Below are 21,341 nucleotides of genomic sequence, written 5' to 3' on the forward strand. Positions count from 1 at the left end.
TGCCCAGAAATGAGTTTTTATCAGACACCATTTACAGGTAAAGACATTCGAATTCCTGGAGAGTCGGCCCAAATATACAGACTTTGCCTTGAAAATATATATTTTATCACAGGCTGGGAAGTTTTATGCTGACATTTAATGTCTGATTAACCTCAACAGTGCTTCTATAGGATTTTGTTAATGCTTTTCCCACAGGTAAGAACCCCACTGAAAAAATGAGCATTCCCTCCTTTATAGCTGAAAGGTTAGGAAAAAAGTCCTTCAAATACTAAGCCAAAACAAAACATTTTTTTTGTAAATAGTAACCTCAGTTACTAAACAGGGACATTTTGCCACGGTAACTGTGAGCACCTATAAGAAACACCACAACACAAAGAATATCCAGGCAATAAAGCACGCAGTTATGGCGACCAATCTAAAATAAGGGAAGAGGGGATCCCTGGGTGGCGCAGTGGTTTAGCGCCTGCCTTTGGCCCAGGGCGCGATCCTGGAGACCCGGGATCGAATCCCACATCAGGCTCCCGGTGCATGGAGCCTGCTTTTCCCTCTGCCTATGTCTCTGCCTCTTTCTCTCTCTCTCTCTCTCTCTGTGTGACTATCATAAATAAATAAATAAATAAATAAATAAACAAACAAACAAATAAAATAAGGGAAGAACTGATAAGGAAACTCGTAATCAAAGCATAAAAAAAGAATGTCTACAGTGTACCAGGTCAGCATTCCAAAGAACAAGAGAACTGCAGACATTTAAAGATTTCCAACAATGTTTATCAATTGTTCTCCATCTCCACTAAGACAGAACTATAGGAAACGGCCAATGTAACATTCAGAAATTTTCACTTTGAAGTAAGAAACTTGTGTATGACAAGAAAATAAAAAGGAACATTCACCTAGTTTTCTAGTTTACACAATCTTTTTTTCTCTACAGATCTTTAACAGATTCTTTTAATAAAGCAGAGTAGTTTCAAGGAGGCCTCTCAGAACCAGGTTTCAGACAAATGAGCTCTACCTCTGAGGATTCACAATCAAAACTGTAATATGAATACTTACAGGGCATATTCAGGTATAGGTAATGTGCTCACATCAAATATTTCTTTATCCTTCATCAGATACACTGAACGTATATAGGAGACAAAACACTGTAAAAATAAGAGGTTTAAAAGTATGACATATAATAGGAATGGAAAATAAATTAAGATAAAAGAAAATTAGCCAAAGGGATAAATTCAACAGGAGTGAAAAATCTTAAAAAATAGTTGGGCATATCTCCGTTCCACCAAAAAAAAAAAAAAGGAAAAAAAAATACAACCTACCTATTTAGAACTGTAATATTAGATAATTAGATAAGACCTTAAATTTGTTTCATCGAGCCAACTCAACAAAGAATATCACCTCAAAAAGCTATTCTCAATGATAGTATCATTCTGTTGCAATATGGTATAAGAAGAGGAAAATATAGGCTTTGGAATAATACAGATGACAATCTGAGCTCATTATCTTAATAGCTGAGCATGTCTCTTGTATCTCTATCAATTTCCTCATTCAGAGATCAGAGCACCTTCTATTTAAAGCGTTACAAAAAGGTAACCAAGAAAAATGCATCTAGAGTACCTTGGTGTATCTTCTGGGAATACAGTAAATACCAATAAACAGTAGCTATCAGTAATAATTATTTTAGTAGTCAAAGAATATGTTTTCCAACAAAATAAAATGTTACTGTATTTAAATTAAGCATAATAAAATCATAACAGAATAACTTTTTTTTTTTTTTAGAATAACGTTTATTTCTAAAGCCTTCCCTTTTATATTATCATTTCAATTAATTTGGCATCAACCTGAGTTATTTTTCTTTGGTGTTTAAAAAGAAAAAAGGAATCTTTATATCAAGAACTATATAAGCCAAAAAAGTAAATATGATCCTGATTATTTGTCAGCCATAACCAAAGATGATGAAACACATCTAAGGAAGCATTATTTTAAGATTAATTTTTGTAAAGTATACTTAACTCCCATCTCTATATTCCCTGAACTTCACATTTGCTCTAACTTTACACTAATCCTCTCCTCAAACTATTTTCCCTATCTCCATAGGCACGAAAAACAATGAATGGCTACAGTTCAAGGATAATTTTATTTTTTCCCTTATAATTGTTCACAAAAAAATTAAAATTAAAAAAATAATCACCCCTTATGTAGCTTATCATTTTTGTTCTATCCAGATTATAATCAAAGGCTAGAAAATCACTTCTATGAAACTAGATAGCTTGGTGCTGCTGGCACACAGTTAGCCATTCTGTTAAACCATGCGTGACACCCAATAAATCACATCATTTATTTCAATGTGCATTCTATAATCTTTGTTCTGGAAGCCTCATTTGTTGTATGCACAAACCAGTGAAACATCCTTCCAATGTTCCTTATTTCCTGATTCATAATTGAATGGCCTCTTAAGTATGCAAGTCACATTTCAGAATTCATGTATATTTTTAAATGTGCATACTATTTCTAAAACCGTTAAAAGGTTTAACTCCTAACTTAATGTATGTCTCTTAAACAAAATATACACATAGATGTTTGCAAGTCCAAAAATTAAGAAAAAATTTTTTTCCTTTAATTAGATTTTAGGTGAAGTGAGCTTCTAGAAATTCAACTTTACACAGTTCAATATTTGGTTGTCTTATATTTCTCCTGATGGAAGTCCTGAAGAAAGTCTTGGGCCTGCTACTTAAGAGCTTATGTGACCCTGGACAATCTATAATTTTCTCAATCTACTATTTACTCCTGTATAAAACCATATCAATACCCCCTCCCTCACAGGCTGTTGGGAAGACGAAGTTAAGAACACACATCAAATTGCCATGTAGCAGAGTCATGTCATGACTAAGTGCTTAACACCAAGCAAGCATTCAAATTTTAGCTTTCATCACTTGTGTTATTTTAAGCACAGTGAGGCTAACTTGATAAAATATAACATAAGTTAATTTTTAAAAAGATATGTAAGATCTGCTCTTTAAATAAAACTTCCTTCCAGAGAATATCCAGTTTCCAAACCATAACATAAAAGCCTTACTATGGATCATTTTTCTGCTCGGACTCCATACCTACTTAGGATGCTCTTTCCACATCTCCTTTTATTTCCTTCCCCTTGCTTCATCTATCTGCTGAAATCTTGACTCTGAATCCTCTCTTAACTCACTGCTGATACATTTTGAGAGATACAGAGATAGAAATCGTATGTAGATCTCATAATCAATGTACATAAAAGTATGGTGAAAAGAGTGAGCTTTATGACCCAGACTCCAATATTCATCCAATTTAAAGACTCGGTAGCTGTAAGCACAACACAAAATTATTTCCCTTATTCCTTTCCTAAAGCAGGTTAGGAGGCACAGGGCACTCTAAGAATTAAAAAGTAAGTTTAAGGAAAAGTGAGAATTCTTTGTATTTGCTAATCAAAAGGATTTCTAAGTCAAAAAAAGTAATTTAGGAACATTAGTCCTATTTATAGATTAAAACTTCATTCCTAAAAGGCAATTTAGAAGTGCTATCCTCTCTAGAAATTTAACCTCATATAAGAAATTATGTAAGTTTGCTGAAGAAGCACAGAGCTGAATGACAGTTTCCCAGGTTACTCTAAGAAATATATAGTCTTTTTAAAAGTTAAAGAATCTGCTAAAAATATCTACAAATTGCACTACTTGACTATCTGAAGCATAATAATGAAACCTAAAAGTAATAGAAAACAATGAATTTTAACTTTCATAAATGGTCCACTCCAACAACTTACCCTTTGAGCTCTTTCTTTTAAATCTTTATCTTGTGCTAAAAATGATTCCAATTTTTTCTGGACGTCAATAAGTTTTTCTGGGTTGATTCTTTGTAACAAAAAAATAAAGGTTAAACTAGGACATCTCAATTTTAGAAACTGAAGATAGCATACAGCATTTTCCTATTTTTCTCAATATTTTTAAATCTGTAACATTATTTCTCATCTAGGAGCCAGAGTAGACTGAAATTACTCTAGACATAAATTTGACTATCATGTATTAGGCATAATGCAGGGCGGGGCAGGGAGGGGGTGGGATGGAGATCAAGATCAGGAATCTTCTCTAGATGCCTCAGGCTGAGTGAAAGATACTAAGGTTAACATTCAATTATCACTGGTTATTTCTTACAACCATAAAGTTGGAAAGTAGCCTTCTCATGGGAGATCTACTGTCCATGAAAGAGAATAAATCTATTCTAACGTCATTTTTGTAAGTACCTCCATTTTCAAATACCATAAAACTAAATTTCAAATAATAAACAAGTACCCAAAGATATAAATAATGCTTTCCTTATCTGGGAATTAGGCACAACATGATGGGATCATTACTTAACTCCACAAGGGAGGCTACAGGAAACAATGAAATTCTTACGGGAGTCTACATCTCACAAAAGAAATCCCACTTGTTTCCCTAAGTTTAGAGTGAACCACTCAACTCCTGTAAAGCCAAGATGGTGGTAGGTGGGGATGGATGAGGTATTCTTTACTCTCTTTTAATTATAAAATCACATAAAAAATCAAAGATTCAAAAGGTAGAAAATTTTCACTGGGCCTCAGCAATTAAGAGCTCACAGCATTGTTCCATCAAACTCTTGCCCAACCCCTCCAGCCCACTGCCCCAATCTAAACACCCTCCAAGTAAAGCCACAGTGTTTCAAGGACCCCAGCACAAGTGAAACTCTGATCCTAATTCTGCCGACAATTTAAGTGTCTTCAAAGGACAGCACAGTCCTCCAAAATGGACACACAACCCTACAAATCTTATCCACCAATGCCTGCTGAAAGTAACAAGTTCTCTGTTTCATCTTATTTTCTCCAAAAACTTGTTTAAAAAAAAAAAAAAAAGCAAACAAAAAAGTCAAACCAAACAGAAGAGGAAGGAGGGAATTAAGTGTCCATAACTCAGCATAATAATTGTCTCTCTATTCTCCTAACAATAACATCAAGACACCCAGCAGCAGCTCCTACTTGATTTCCTTCACGGGCACTTTCTTCTGGAGAAGTTGCTGCACCATCCCTTTTTCTTCTGAGGGAAGCAAAATTAATAAGGCTTCACCATCCTCTTTGTACCTAAAAAAAAAAAAAAAAACAAGAAATTTCTTCCACATCATTGCAATCTTCATTTTACATTTTAACACTCTGATGAATAGGTAACACAGAAGTAACTTCACTAATTAGTAAATATTAGGAATACCATTTTTTTAACTTCTGTAACAGAAAACTAAGGCTCTGAGCATCTTTTTCAAAATTTCGCCACCAGTTCTAATTCTGAGTGACTTTTAAACTATACCACAGGAGGAGAGTCAGATCCTAAGAAACAAATCAATTAAACAATTAAAAAGAATTTTTCTTTTCTTTTTTTTTTTTTTTTAGGGGGAGAAAAGCAGACGAAGAGGGAGAATCTTCAGCAGGCTCATGTCCAGCACAGAGCCTGATACAGGGCTTAATCTCACAACTGAGATCATAACCTGAGCCAAAATCAAGAGGCGAAGGCTTAATCAAATAAGCCACCTAGGCACCGCTAAAAAGAATGTCTTAAATAGCTCTCCACTTATAGCAAAAAGACAATTCCCCATTCAAGCCACAAGAGAATTATAATACAATTAGTAATTTAAGAAACATGGTACTCAATACATTAAGGGAATCAAATCATCTTTCTGGGATTTTATACCTTGGGAGCAACATTGTTTACTGGCATCAGTTTTAAGAAACAGATCTCTGCTCAAGTGAAAAATTGTGTCAACCACTTGTGTGCAAGCAGTAAGCCAAAATGGAATTGGGTGTTTGTAGAATTTTTTTTTTTAAAGAAACAAAAGAAAAAGTATTCTCATCAAAGCACTCTGTTCAGGATTCATGCTATAATAGGAGGAGCAAATTTTTATAGTTAAATAAATTATTTATTGAGAAACACTGTGCCAGGCATAAACTATGAAGAACACAAAGAAATAAAAGAGTATCCCTGTCTTTCAGTGATCTAGTAATGTAGCTGACTAGAAAACACAAACACACACAAAAGCCAGAGATCCAAGAGAACATTCCCAAGATGGTACATTACTAAATGTAAAAGGATGACCAGGGGCAATAAATGCCATGAAGTGGAAAGAGACCACTCAGGATTGGCCAGAGAAACACACATCTGTCAGAGCAGATGAATCTGAGGAGGATCTTGAAAGTAAATACAAAAAGGGGAAAACTAAGGTCTTCAAAGGGGGAGCATAGCATGAACAAAGGAATAGAAACCAGAAAAATACAAGGCAAACTTAGCTAACTAAAGATACAAGAAATCCAACGGAAGCCAGTGCAACTAAGTGGACACCAGAAAAGACTGCCAGAAAGGTACATCAGAGTCTGGTTTTGGAGGACAATGGCTGCCAGTGTATAGAGAGATAGCATACCATTGTATGTAAGTACAATTTTATCATTGAACACTGGAGGGAAAAACTGACTATGTTGACTTACTGTAGGTATTAAAAGACAGAAGAGCAATTTTTACCTCATGTTGATTTCAAAACTCCCCTTGTACACACAAGGTGAAATTCCAGTGTAATATCTTTAACAGAAATACTTGTATGTATATTTGTGTACACACACAGAAAAGTATGAAATAAATCCTATTAAAAGTGCTAAAAGTTCTCTTAAATATATAAATTGAAAAACATTTTTAGGGGGCCACTAAATGCCAGGCACTACAACATAGTTCTGGCTGTCACAGACCTTATAGACAATCAGGAACAGACACTAAAACCAGTAACTAACAATAAAGTGGTGTGAGTGTTACAGTAGGCATACTGGAAGCTTAAAAGATGTAACAGACAGCCCTACTGAATGCTGTCTAGGAGTCAAGAAAATTGCCCTGAGCAAATGACATCTAAGAGCAGAGACCTAAAAAAGTACAAATTAGTCAGACGTTAGGGGAGAGTCAAGTTTACCAGGGAGAAAAGGCAGCATTTGATTGAGTCCAGTGGATAGTTTCATCTTTTTCATGCTTATTAGCTTTTTCTAGGGTTTCTAAATGCATGTGTATCAAACAGGGAGAGAAAGGAAAAAAGAGGAACATACGTTTATTACTTTTACTGTTTCATAAATGAGAAACTAATGCCAAATACCTTCCTTGCTGTATTTCAACACCAACTATTATGATTCAAATGTTTCATCATCATTTACTATGAAGATATATGAATTTAAAGCATTCTCCCTACACAGTGTTGGACTAAACCATCTGTGAAGGCAGAAATCGCTAGTTTAGAAAGTAGTGAAGTGACACCCAGAGCACAGAAGGTGTCTGAGAGCCATCTCAACTTCTGAAGCCAGTAAAGGAGTAAAGAGAAATCTCTAAAGGTATCAAAACAGCACCGACTGAAGTCCTCAGATCTTCAGACAGAGTCAAAACAGGAATCATAAGCCTAATCACTACATCTATCTTGTCTACCCATTCATGCACCCTAGGATAATCTGGAAGAATGGGTCAGATTCAAGTCACACAAGGGCCATATCCAAACCTTTTACAACTGTAATAGCTAAAAGACAGATCTGCATAAGGTTAAGACAGAGTGCAACCCTGAAAACTAAAAGAACAGAATTCCCAAAGGAAAATGGAAAAAATGTCCAAAGTTGAATCCCACCAGGCAAACATTTATCAAAAAAACCATCACTGGCCACATTACCTACTTAACATCATACACATTTTTTTCCCTGAAATAGCATAAAGCACAAACTATCTTCCACATACAATACCCAAAAATTTCCAGTAAGCTTTCATTTCAAAAATAAAAAACACATCTAAAAAGAAGGTAGAACCACATTTCTTTTTTTTTTTCAAATGCTTATAAGGATAGCCTATAACCCATGATCTAGCTTTTTATATTTCAAAAGCAGTATTCAAGGTCTGAGGTTTGGTATTTGTATAAAGAGAAATAAACATTCTTCACAAGATCTACATCTTGGAACTCCATTTTAGACAGGTTATTGTAAGAAACATTCCAGGCACCAAATAAAAAGCCCTGCATCTGAAACACACACACACAAAAAAAATCTCACTTGCACCATCAGTAGTAACACCATGTTACATTTATGTAGCCTTTAGAATTTAGGAGAAAATTCATTTTACATTAATTTGCCAGTTTTTTATAGCAATTGGTAGAGAAAATAAATTTCTGGAAAGACCAAGAAGTTATCAAAAAAATATATATATAAATCCAGAAATATGGAACAAAAACAAAAACCACTAGCTAATTATTATATATCAGAGGCTTTAAACTTCCAGTTCCTTACCTTTTTCAGCTCTCCAGGATTCTTTCCAGAAAGAAAGATCCTTAATAGGTTGATCATGATTCTCTAACACCCAGAAACTTAACTCCACATCCTACAGCTCATGAGCATTTCTAACTAAACTTGGGAGACCCAGACCACAGACTTCTGGGTCCCAGTGGTAATTCTTCCACTGAAATAACCTCGAAACAAACTCTGGACCGAAGGAGGAAAAAGCCTTGCCTTTCTGGCAGTAATCTGCCTTCTACCCAATAACCACTAGTCCTCAACTACTCCAATGCCTATTTCCCAACATACAAACTCCATTCTAGCTGAGACCTTAAATGTCCCTTAAACTTTGCCCATTCAGACCTCCAACTACTACTGTAACAAGATCTGGCAGTGTTCATGACTGCCAGATCTCCTAGCCTGGTTCTTCAAATTACAGATCAGACCATAAGAGAGTCTGTTTCAGAATAAATCCTTTTGTAATTTTTTTTGAATATTTTATTTAGAGAGTGAGCATGAGAGAGAAAGAGAACACAAGCAGTGGGGAAAGTAGAGGGAGAAGCAGGCTCCCCACTGAGTGCAGAGCCCAGTGTGGGGCTTGATCCAGGACCCTGGGATCATGACCTGAGCCAAAGGCAGACATTTAACCAACTGAACCACCCAAACATGCCACTTCTTGTAATTCTAAAAAAATATATGAAACATCCATGAGAACTTTTACTAGGTGGTAAGATGCAGGTGGTATGTTCTGCCAATGTCTAGAATCTATACAGTAAACAAACACTATTTTTATAACAAAACACAAATATGAAGTAGAAAACAAAAATATATATGCTTTCAAAATCTCCATCTTTTGTGTCATTCTCACTTTACTGAACACATCTTAGTACTATCAACATCAGGGTACTTCCTTATCTCAACCAGAAATTTGAGGACATATATGAATGCATGTTTCCTACCGACCATACATTTGTACCTAAGAGCTGCTCACTAAATATTTGGTGAGTGACAAATATAAACAAACCACCCGAAGTTGCGTAAGCAGATAGAACACTGGATTTAGAGTCAAAAGAACTGAATTCAAGCCCCAGGTGTACTATTCATTATCTTTATAACCTTGGATAATGAGTCCCTTTATCACCATATATGGCATTCCTTTATAAATAGTTTGAAGGAGATGATCCAGGTCCCTTCAGAGCCTCAAGTTCTATACCCGTGATTCTTAAATACTAGTCATTGTTCACAGAAGTAGGATCAGGAGGTGGAGAAACAGAGACAACTGTTGGGCACACTGCTGTCCCACAGCCTTCTTTCTGCCCCTTCTCTGCATCTCCTTCTATCCTCCCTACACCGTAGTCTTTCCTGGGGTAAGCAGCCCCATGAGCGCCTAGCCACTTAAGACAACAGTGCAGTCAGCCATGCAGAACGCACGCAGATGGCCAGAGGAACCAGACTCCAACTGCTCTGTTCCTCCTGCACAATATGGCACAAAGGAGAGCTTATTCCAGGAAAAGGGTGATCTCTGACTCACAGAATAGCTAAAGACTCTACACTAGATGTAAGAGAAAAGGACAGACTGTAAAATATTCTGGGAAAAATAGAGCCACATGCAGTATAAGGACTTGGAAACAGGTACACCATAGCAGTTTGACAGACAAAGCTCACAATAATTGGGAAGAAACCAAGTGGGTTACGGTGGGTTGTATGGAAAGCTTCTAACACACTGATTAAGAACAAGGATTTAGGGAGCTCACAGAGAAAAGGTAGATGTCCTTACAGTCTATCAACTCTGTTCCCAGAATTTAAAAAGAGTCTAAACTAAGTTTTAATACATTAAAAGCAGGAAGAAAACATACATAAAAGTACTGCCTAAAAATTATACTACCTGAAATTATACTTTCTGGAAACTACTGAAAGAGATCATTAACTCAATCTTACAAGAGAAGATATTAGAGCTTAAAGAGATTAAGAACTGGTCAAAGTGTCCAAAGCCATCAGGTGACAGAGTCAGATCCAAATCTAAATTTCTTGACTTTTAAGGATAGTGTTGATCTACCATGGGATATCTGTCCCTCGTAATCCAAATAAAGAAGGAAAATAAATTTATTTTTAGTTTATCTTCAAGATCACAAACAGCAGCAAGTTTAAATAAAAATGTCTACCTTGCTTCTCCCAGCACCTGGCTTTCAAGCCTTCTGGAAGCCCCACCTGGGAGACGCAGCCACTACATTTCACCAAATGAAAACATCTGGTCTGGGGCACACAGGCAAGAAGAGGAGTTGTAGAGTCAGAAAGACCCAAATACAAATCCCTGCCCTGGTATTTCCAGAGGGATCTTAGATACAGTTTACCTCACAATCCCTAAGAAATTGTTTCCTCTCTCATAAGGCTTACATAAAGACTAAATGAGTTCTTGCATTTGTTCACTCAACAGATATTTGAGTGTTAGAAAGTAAATGTCTAAGCTACAACCTGTTCATTCTCTTAGGGAAGAGGCTCCTCTGGCTGAAAATGAAAAAGTGATGCAGTCAAATCTCCTCATAAATATACTAATGACAGGCCTTCTGGGAAACAAACTTGGCATATGCTTGCATGTGAGCCCTCATCTAGGAGATGTTAATAAATGTACTGAGTACATTTAAAGTCTGTGGATGCAAGGAAGAGGTCTCTATAGGCAGCATGTAACTGCGTACACCAATAGCCCATCTATGGAAGTGATAAAGGGCATGTATGGCTCAGTGACCACGAGGTCAAGCCACGAGGTCTGACCACGAGGTCAGAGCCTGCCCTGAGGTGTCGAGAATGGCCCTGTGGAGCTATGGAAGAGGCAGACCTCTTCCTGCCTCACATATTCCTTGCCATTAATTACCTTCCCTTACCCTTGAAATTACTAGGAAAGCTTGCTATTAGGAGTGGTAGACAGCTACTAAAACAACTCCCAAAGAGCTGGGCCTTCTGGCATTCACACCCTTGTGGTCTTCCCCACACTGAGTAAGGCTGATTTCTGTAATCACTAGGCTACCCCAAGTAAGATGGAGTTTGAGTTCCAAATCTAGGTCACAAGACACTGCTGCTTCCCCCTTACTCTTACTCTCTCACTTGCTCTCTCTGATGAGGCCAGGTGCTATGTTATAAAAAGCCCCACAAAAAGAAAAGCCACGTGGAAGGACCAGAGAGGCACCTGCCAACAAGCAGGGTGAACAAGCTTAGAACAGGATCCACCCCAGCTGAACCTTCAAGTACCCTGTGACATCTTGACCACAGACTTGTAAGGATCCAGATGAGCAGCCAGAGGAATCAAATGAGCCGCACCTAGATTCCTGATTCAGGGAAACTGTGAGATAATATACAGTTCTTGTTTTAGCCACTACATTGTGGGGTAATTTGTTATACTGCAGTGGATTAATTAATTTTAGGTAAGCTCTAATTCATGAGTCTGATTTGAGAAAGTAATTGTGTTATCTCAACTGCCAACTCTGTGCAAAATCTGGGTTCTAAGCACTCGGGGTATATCAATTAAGTAGACATATTTCCTTGCCTTTATGTAACTTACATTCTGGTGAAGAGAAAGAGAAACAATGTAATAAAGAAATGCTTAGTATATCTGAAAACATTAAGTGCTATGGAAAAAAGAAAGTACAGAGTAAAGTGAGGAGGAGTGGCTAGAGCACGGTTAAGAAAGATAACCAGGTTAAGAAATATAGCCATGCAGATCCTTGAGGAAAAACCATTCCAGCAAAAGAAACAGTAATATAAAAGGATCATGATGGGGGGGGGGGGGGCAGGGAGGAATATGCTCGGCATGAACAAAACAACTCCACCAGTGTACAGCATGGTACATAGGGGAATTGAAAGGAAGGCTAGAGGAGATTGAATAATATCAAGTTATTGGCTTTTATTCTGAGGGAAGAGGAAGCTATCAGAGCACTGACATGATCTGACTTGTGTTTAAAAGGATCACTCTGCCTGCTGTGTTGAGAACAGACAGCAGGAGAGCAATGAGGAAGCCCTGGAACTCGACGACTCCTAAAAAAATATCAGCCTACTTATCTACCTCTGTAGCTGTCCTGGCCCTACTGTATCCCAGTTCAATGCTTCCTGATGCAAAATAAAAAACTGGTTTTGCCCTTTAAAAAAAAAAAACTTTCAATTCTAAATAGCAACTAGACCAAGGAAGAAGGCCGTGTAAAGAACCATTATCTACCAAGAAGCAGCAGGCTGAAGACAGGATCTTCATAAATCTAACCTAAAGGAATTAAAGCAGCAAGAATTTTCACTAGCAAAGATTGCTCCCATCTGATACCTAAGATATTCAGAGTAACCTTCAGTAAATTAAGGCTCATAGAAATTGTCTTTTCACTTTATTTCAATTTATAAAACAATAAAGGACACTTTAAAAAAATTCTCTTCCTTATCTATTCCATAAAGTACCAGTATTTTCCACAAACCATAAACTCTTCAAAGTTGTCACAGTAGAAATTTTAACTACTTTGCATCTTCATCTTTGCTGTTGATCTAAACTGCTGCCAGTGTGCGATGCAAAGAATTGGCCTCTGCTGCCCCCCAGTGGAACCACCTTCTGCTATCTACATCACACAGTCTGAGATCAGTAAAGTAAGGCTCAGGAGAAATACCACTTCTGAGGGAATTATTTTACCTTGACTCTGGAAAAAAACAATAGTTACACATATATTAACTCATTTTTTTTTAAGTACTAGGCCCAACACTGGACTTGGACTCATGAACCTGAGATCAAGAGTGTGGCATGCTCTATTGACTGAGCCAGCTAGGCACTGACTCTCACCTTATCTACAGTTACATATAATTCACATCCTCCATCCACAGGCCTGTACTCTCCAAATAAAAGCATTAAAAAAAAAAAAAAAAAGGAGTGCAGTGCCTGGGAGGCTCAGTCAGTTAAGTGTCCAACTCTTGATCTCAGCTCAGGTCTTTGATCTCAAGGTTGTGAATTCAAGTACTGCACTGGACCCCACACCAGGCATGGAGCCTAATTTAAAAGATATCTAATTTAAAAACAATTTTTTTTTAAAAGAGGAGTCTAATGTATATACCTACTTTCTATTCCCAATTTTTGTTTTCAAATGGGCATTTTAAATGGAAATTTCAACTTTCCATAAGAAATGGAAAAGCCTTGGGATGCCTGAGTGGCTCAGAGATTTAGCCTCTGCCTTCCACCCAGGACGTGATCCTGGAGTCTCAGGATCGAGTCCCACTTTGGGGTCCCTGCATGGAGCCTGCTTCTCTCTGCCCATGTCTCTGCCTCTCTGTGTGTGTGTGTCTCTCATGAATAAATAAAATCTTTAAAAAAAAAAAAAGCGGGGGGGGGGGAATCCCTGGGTGGCGCAGCGGTTTGGCACCTGCCTTTGGCCCAGGGCGCGATCCTGGAGACCCGGGATCGAATCCCACGTCGGGCTCCCGGTGCATGGAGCCTGCTTCTCCCTCTGCCTGTGTCTCTGCCTCTCTCTCTCTCTCTCTCTCTGTGACTATCATAAATAACTAAAAAAAAAAAAAAACATGGAAAAGCCTGGTTTTATGAGTACCAAGAACTGCAGGCCCTAAAGACAATCATTTTTAAATACAATGCACCTCAGAATACAGCTTAATAAAATTATATTCATATTCCTTGCCTCACTTGTCTCTAAACGAGGTCATTTTGTTAAAAGGGGTGTGGATGGCTAAGGAAAAAAGATGAACTTTTCTCAATACTAAGGATCAAGAGAATTTCAGGTGAATAAATTAAAGTACTTCAAGACAAGTACCAGAATCACTACTTTCACTTAGCTAAAACACAGAAAGGAAAAACAGATTCCTCAAACCTTAGCTATTTTGCTACAAAGCACTGAATTCATTTCTCTCTATTCATATATTATAGCTCAATTCCACAACTAAACACTATCTGGCAACACAGTTTTAATTACAGCATAAACACAAGATTTTAATGAGTTTTAAATTTTAATTTAGCCTTTATTCAATTCAATTATCCCATCTCATGGCCCACAAAACTTTCTAATTATCTGTAAGCCCATTAATGGCAACTTTTAAACTGCTATTTCACTATTTTATTAAACTCAAGAAAAAACAAGCATTGCATATCCTAAACATTTCCACTAACTACTCATCTAAAAGAGCCGATTCAAAACATTTTTAATTGGTTATGAGGGATCAAACAGACTTGTACCTTAAAGATTAATAACAGCAGAAGTTGCATTACAATAGTTTTTCGAATTAGTATTTTCTCTTCAAACACAATTATAATGTTGCTGTACCTACTCTTCATCTCCAATGTCATTAGAACGATTTAATGTTCACCCTGGCATGTTCAACTACATAAAATTTTTAACAACCTCTCAGGAACCAAACACCCTGAAATATGCCTCTTTGGTGAACTGTTTTCTGATGCAATAAGATGATCCAATCATCTTCATAAAGGGACAATAATTTTAAAATACTATTTAAAAGTGTTCTATAGGGCAGCCTGTGACTCAGTGGTTTAGCATCACCTTCAGCCCAGGGCATGGTCCTGGGGACCCAGGACTGAGTCCCACATCAGGCTCCCTGCAAGGAGCCTGCTTCTCCCTCTGCCTGTGTCTCTGCCTCTCTCTCTCTCTCTCTCTCTCTCTCATGAATAAATAAATAAAATCTTAAAATTAATTAATTAAAGTGTTCCATAAAGATACCTGCTTGCCCTATGTCAACACCAAACGGCACAACTAAACAAGTCTACGTGCCCCTGAAGCTATATGTTCGTGAAGGGTCATATTCCACTTTATCTAGAATGCAAATGTTCATGAATACGTGTACAAATTCATACATGCTACACGTTTACTGAAGAGCATGAAACATTCCACCAACCACTACTTATCACCTGAGTATCTCACTATGTAAGATAACCCAAACGTGTACCCAATACAAAGATCACCAATACACCACCCACCTTCCTATAAAATGGAAAGCAAGATATCTGTTCTACCACTCAGGTCCCATTTCCTCATACCCCATTAGAAATCAAAATGGAAGAAAAAAGAAAGAAAATCAAAATGTCATCAGTCTACAGCCAACTGTGTCTGAAGGCACAGTGACACCATATACAGAACACACTTCTAACTCCATTGCTTGTTCAAATTATATTGTTAATTGCAATACAAAGACTTACTTTTCACCCTGTAGCATATAAATCCTATTTTTTTTTTTTTTAAATTATTTATTTTTGATAGTCACACAGAGAGAGAGAGAGAGGCAGAGACACAGGCAGAGGGAGAAGCAGGCTCCATGCACCGGGAGCCTGATGTGGGATTCGATCCCGGGTCTCCAGGATCACGCCCTGGGCCAAAGGCAGGCGCCAAACCGCTGCGCCACCCAGGGATCCCTAAATCCTATTTTTAAATAGATTTTTCACTATTATACTAGCCTCTCTATTCACACTGATCAAAAGAAATGTGTTTGAATACATTTTGATTATAGCCCATGTTTAATGGCCCACAAAATAAATGTAAATCGGTCAAAAAATGTTTAAGCAATCAAATATGTTATGAAAATTAAAAATGAAGGAAGAGCTCTGCTTCTTCCTAGGCTGCTAAAAGACTTGAGAAACCTTCATGTCAGCCAAAACATACTAAATTCACCAGATACAACCAAAAAAAAAATCTTTAAAGCAATCCAAAAAACGGGGCACCTGGGTGGCTGAGTGGTTGAGCATCTGCCTTTGGCTCAGGTCATGATCCCGGGGTCCTGGGATCAAGTCCCAGATCAGGCTCTCTGCGGGTGCCTGCTTCTCCCTCTGTCTCTCTCATAAATAAATTAAATCTTTAAAAAAAAAAACAAAAGCCATCCAAAAACTGTGGATTCGAAGAAATTTAAAATAACTACACACCAATGAGATTTACCAGATAAACAAGGGACAGGGGACACTTGGGGCTATTTGCTAAACGGGACACAAGGCAAGCCTGCTAGAGAATGGCAGTCATTGCTTGCAAGATGGCTTAAATCTTGGGTCTAGGGCAGCCCCAGGGGCCCAGCAGTTTAGCGCTGCCTCTCAGCACCGAGTGTGATTCTGGAGACCCGGGATGGAGTCCCACATCAGGCTCCCTGTGTGGAGCCTGCTTCTCCCTCTGCCTGTGTCTCTGCCTCTCTCTCTCTCTCCGTGTCTCTCATTAATAAATAAATAAAATCTTTTTTTAAATTTTTTTAAATTTAAAAAATTAAAAAATAAATCTTGGGTCTAAAGATCCTGTCATCCCTGGGAAACCATTCAGCTCAAGTTGCGACTTAAAAATCAGAAGTAACTGTTGGACATGCAGACCAACAGGTGGTGTCTCTGCCATCATCAAGGATCAATGTCTCACTGACAACCATGTTATAAACATGCATCCAATTACAATGAGAAAGTAAATGGTACAAGGTAAATGCAAAGAAACAGTCCGTCTGTGGCTAATCATAATTACTCATAACCCTATTATTATTTAGGTTGTTTCCAATTCTTAACCATTACAAAGGTCAATAAAATGAACATCTTTACTGAAACTTTACCCATCTCTGTTTTCTTAAGATCAGTTTCTGAATGTGGAACATGAAACAAAAGGAAGAACTCTCAGGCTTCAATAATCATTGCCAAATGCGACCTAGAAAGATGTTAACCACTTAGCACCCTATCAACAGCGTACATGACTCAACTGCAACAGCAAAGAAACGAGTGGGCACACCTACCTGGCCGTTCTACCTGCTCTGTGAATGTACGTGTTGGCATCCTCTGGACAATCAAACTGAAGAACCCAATTCACAGCTGGGAAATCTGTACACAAAGAACATCAAGTTAGAAAATCAGTTTCAAGGGGATCCCTGGGTGGCTCAGTGGTTTAGCGCCACCTTCAGCCCAGGGCCTGATGCTGAAGACCCGGGATCGAGTCCCACATCGGACTCCCTGCATGGAGCCTGCTTCTCCCTCTACCTATGTCTGTTCCTCTTTCTGTGTCTGTCATGAATAAATAAATAAAATTTAAAAAAATAAAATAATAAAAAATTAAATTAACTGCATGAATCAAGAGATAATAAACAATTCTCCTTTGACAGTGTTTGAATATGAACATTATTTGTATCTGACACAGAACAGATTGCTTTGTGTCAGACAAATAATGAAATACCCTGGTATTTAATAACCTAAAAGAAACCACTTCTCATGACTCCTAGTGAACTATAAAACTTGTTTCCCAATTTAAATGAAACTTTACTTTCCTTGCTATTCCCATCTCCATTTGAATTAATGATGTCTAAGTCCCTTTTCTCATTTCTCAGCAATAATTATGCAGTACACACATATCTGGCTACAGAAGTTTTCATTTGTTTCCAGACAACTTAAAACAACTCCTTAAAACAACTGTTCCCAACTCCTTAAAACAACTACCTTTAATCATCTGTGGATTTTACTGTTTGGATTTCAGATCAATTTCTATAACAGAGAAAAGGGCTCAGCACTAAACCAAAACAAAACCAAAAACAATATTGGGAAGAAGAATGATACAGACGTAACAAAAGGAAATTTTTTTTTTTAAGATTTATTTATTTATTTATTTGTGATAGACAGAGAGAGGGAGGCAGAGACACAGGAGGAGGGAGAAGCAGGCTCCATGCGAGGAGCACAATGTGGGACTCAATCACCGGGACTCCAGGATCGCGCCCTGGGCCAAAGACAGGCGCCAAACCGCTGAGCCACCCAGGGATCCCAACAAAAGGAAATCTTTGGCAATTTTTCTAAATTTGGTAAATTAAGAAGCACAGTGTAAGAATATCACCTCAAAATATAAAACTAAATACCAAAAAAAGACTAACAGAAATTTAAAGAGTTGCTCCTGAAGAGTGAGGAAGTATAGAGCCTACTAGGACTCCTACCTTATTATTATTATGTGATAATTCATTTAAAAAAAATTCATTTAAAAAAAAAGTTAATAAAGTTTTAAAACGGTACTGGTGTATTCTAAAGAAATTCAAGGATGCTTAAGAACAGAACGTCAGAATATTCATTGCACATTTTTAGAATAAAAAGACTTCAATGTTCATTATTCCAGGAATGGGTAAATTCATACCATGAGAAACTCTACAAAACACACTGGATTTTTATACATCAACATGGAAAGATCTGGGGTGCCTGGCAGGCTCAGTTGGTGGAGTGATTCTTGCTTTTGGGACTGTGAGTTTGAGCCCCACATTGGATATAGGGATTTCTTAAAAAAAAAAAAAAAAAAAAAAGAAAGAAAAAAGAAAAAGAAAAAGACTTCAAAAGCCAAGTCCTATATTAGCATATATAACATTGTTCACATAAACTTTTTTATATACTCAATACTTTATGTATTGCTTATCAATACATTCATATAAACTTTTTAAAATAATCTAGAACAGAGGTTTTTGACATTTTTGTACTATAAATAAAGCCTATGAACCCCTTCTCAGAATGTTTTTAAATGCATAAAGTAAAACATACAGCAAGGAGTTATAAGCTTTTTTATTTACTGAAGTTTCTGATATAGTAATGTATATGCTTGTTTACTAATACATTAGACATCATTGTGGGTCTAATAAGTACCATAATATTGAAGTAGTACTGAGTATAAACTATACACAAAAATAACTGCAAATACTATAGAGTTATTTCAACCTAGAATTCTATTCCTATCCCCACTATCATTCAAGAATAGAAAATGAAGGATGCCTTGGTGGCGCAGTGGTTGAGTGTCTGTCTTTGGCTCAGGGCATGATCCTGGAGTTGCAGAATCGAGTCCCACATCGGGCTCCCTGCACGGAACCTGCTCCTCCCTCTATCTATGTCTGCCTCTCTCTCTGTGCCTCTCATGAATAAATAAATAAAATCTTTAAAAAAAATAGGAAATGTATGTAACAATTCAAATTGACTTCTTGTGAACCCTTACTGAAGCAGCTGTAAGAAAATGAGATTTTTAATTTTTTTTAATTAATTTTTTTAAGCAATCTCTATACCCAATGTGGGACACAGACCCACAACCCCAAGACCAAGAGTTACATGCTCCACCAACTGAGCCTGCAAGGCACCCTTAGAGAAAGACATTTAAAATTTTTTTTAATGAAATGAGAGAATAAATCAAGAAAGAGGAAGAAAGAGATCTGGATAGAAGCATCTCAGGATAACAAAAATGCAGGAGGATTATGGAGCAAGCAGTCTGGATAAGAGCTGGCAATGGAAGGCTGCAAGAGAGAAACAGGCTGTGTTTGAACTGTTAGAAAAGTAATAAGCATGGGACATCTGCTAGGACAGTTAAGAAAAATGATAACTAGGATCACAAACTAAGCAAATCTTAACTATTAACACAAAAGTACAAGATCAGAGACAACTGATACACAATTTCTCTCAGCAAACAATTACATGGCCAAACAAGGTAAATACAAAATGTTGAATTTACTAAAAGTCTTGGATAACAATATAGGCTAGAGAGCTTTAAAAATATATGCATACTTGGCTAAGGCCTTCAGTCACATGGGAATGAACAGATATGATGTCTGAGATATGCTTTAAAATACTCCAAGACAAACAAGCAGACAGGAAGAAAAAGGGGACCACAAAAAAAATCATCACTAAAGCTGGGTAATATTGGGCATATTCTTCATGTGTGTTTAATATCTGCTGCAGTCATTAACAAATAAACCGAAAATTTTAAAATACTACCTATTTTCTTGTCTTGTATTCATATCTCTACATCCTGTAATTCACTTCCATACCCCATTCCACAACCACAAAGCTACCAACTGTAAAATAGTATCAATGGGCTTCTTGAAAGCTTCAATACATTATGTTTTTAAAATGAAAACACTTGGTAAAAAAAAATTGACTTCAAATTTTCTTGTTAAGTTGTCATATTTTACCAAGTTTCCAATTTTCAAAGAAACAAGCATAGTTTTTCCTCCTATCCTTAAAAAACCTTTATCCTCATTTGATTGTGGGGGGTCCTCAGGATTCTAGAATTATTTTCATAAACAATAAGCAAAGACAAAAAATACAACCAAAATTTTCACCAATGTAGCCTTAATTCAATTTACTTGTTTTTCTAAGAAAAAGTGGCCCAATTATTCGAGTGAAACAATTTGAATTCCCAAATCCATCCATTTATAAGCAAATTCTATATCCCATGATCCCAGAATATTTTCTGCTAAGCTCTTACCCAGCCCCCTGGCAGCGATATCAGTAGCAAAGAGCACTGCAGATCTCTTCCGGACAAATTCATTGTAGACTTCCATTCTTCTCATCTGTTGCTGGCGGCCATGCAGGGCAAGGATAGAGATGCCAGGACGTAGCCGGCAGAACACTCGGTACAGATACTGAACCTGGGCACGAACAGAGAAAGAAGTTTGATTCTTCCAGATAGCAGCAGCACAGCAAGCTGAGATGAACAGCAAAACTGCTTTAAGGGGCACAAGTTTCACTAATTAAAAAAAGCAGAGAAAGGGAAATGCAGTCTAGAATTGAGGTCTTCATACATTTTTTGCTCACATTATGTCCTGTGAGAATTTTTTAAAAACTATGCTCCCCTTTTGTTTTCTACTTGATAGCTGACATTTTTCCAAATGTAACTAGCTGCAAAAAATGTAATTTCTGATATATTAAATGTTCAGAATTTAAAATAAACTTCTTATACATGTACCCAGTAGATTCTAAGTAGCAGAGCAATTTGATATCCACAATCATTTTTAAAATATGTAAAAATAATGAAGACCATGGGTCATCTATGTGGCTTAGTTGCTTAAATGTCTGTCTGCCTTGGGCTCAGGTCACGAACACAGCATCCTGGGATGGAGCCCCACAAGGGCTCCCTGTCACAGGGGAGTCTGCTTCTCCCTCCCCCTGCTCTTGTGCTCTCTCGAGCTCTCTTGCTCTCCCTCTCAAATAAATAAAATCTTTAAGAAAATAAATAATAAAAGCCATGCCTGTGTGAAAGAAGGTCCTAAACTTTGCTGTGAACTTAAAACTGCTGTAAAAAAATTAAGTCCTAGAAAAAAATTA

At 37.2% G+C, this 21,341-nt stretch overlaps 1 protein-coding gene across 1 annotated transcript in view; it reads right to left on the minus strand.

Moving 5' to 3' along the window:
* Positions 1 to 21,341, minus strand: part of DDX10 (DEAD-box helicase 10) — a 252,620-nt gene that overhangs the window by 205,307 nt on the left and 25,972 nt on the right. The window contains exons 8-12 of the mRNA XM_026006796.2: positions 20,503 to 20,665; positions 17,027 to 17,111; positions 5,015 to 5,116; positions 3,788 to 3,875; positions 1,051 to 1,139 (exon numbers count right to left, since the gene is read on the minus strand). Coding sequence (XP_025862581.1) covers positions 1,051 to 1,139; positions 3,788 to 3,875; positions 5,015 to 5,116; positions 17,027 to 17,111; positions 20,503 to 20,665 — 527 coding nt within the window. The remainder of the gene's footprint in view (positions 1 to 1,050; positions 1,140 to 3,787; positions 3,876 to 5,014; positions 5,117 to 17,026; positions 17,112 to 20,502; positions 20,666 to 21,341) is intronic.

The sequence above is a fragment of the Vulpes vulpes genome, chromosome 12 (genome assembly GCF_048418805.1).
Source record: "Vulpes vulpes isolate BD-2025 chromosome 12, VulVul3, whole genome shotgun sequence".
NCBI lineage: Eukaryota > Metazoa > Chordata > Mammalia > Carnivora > Canidae > Vulpes > Vulpes vulpes.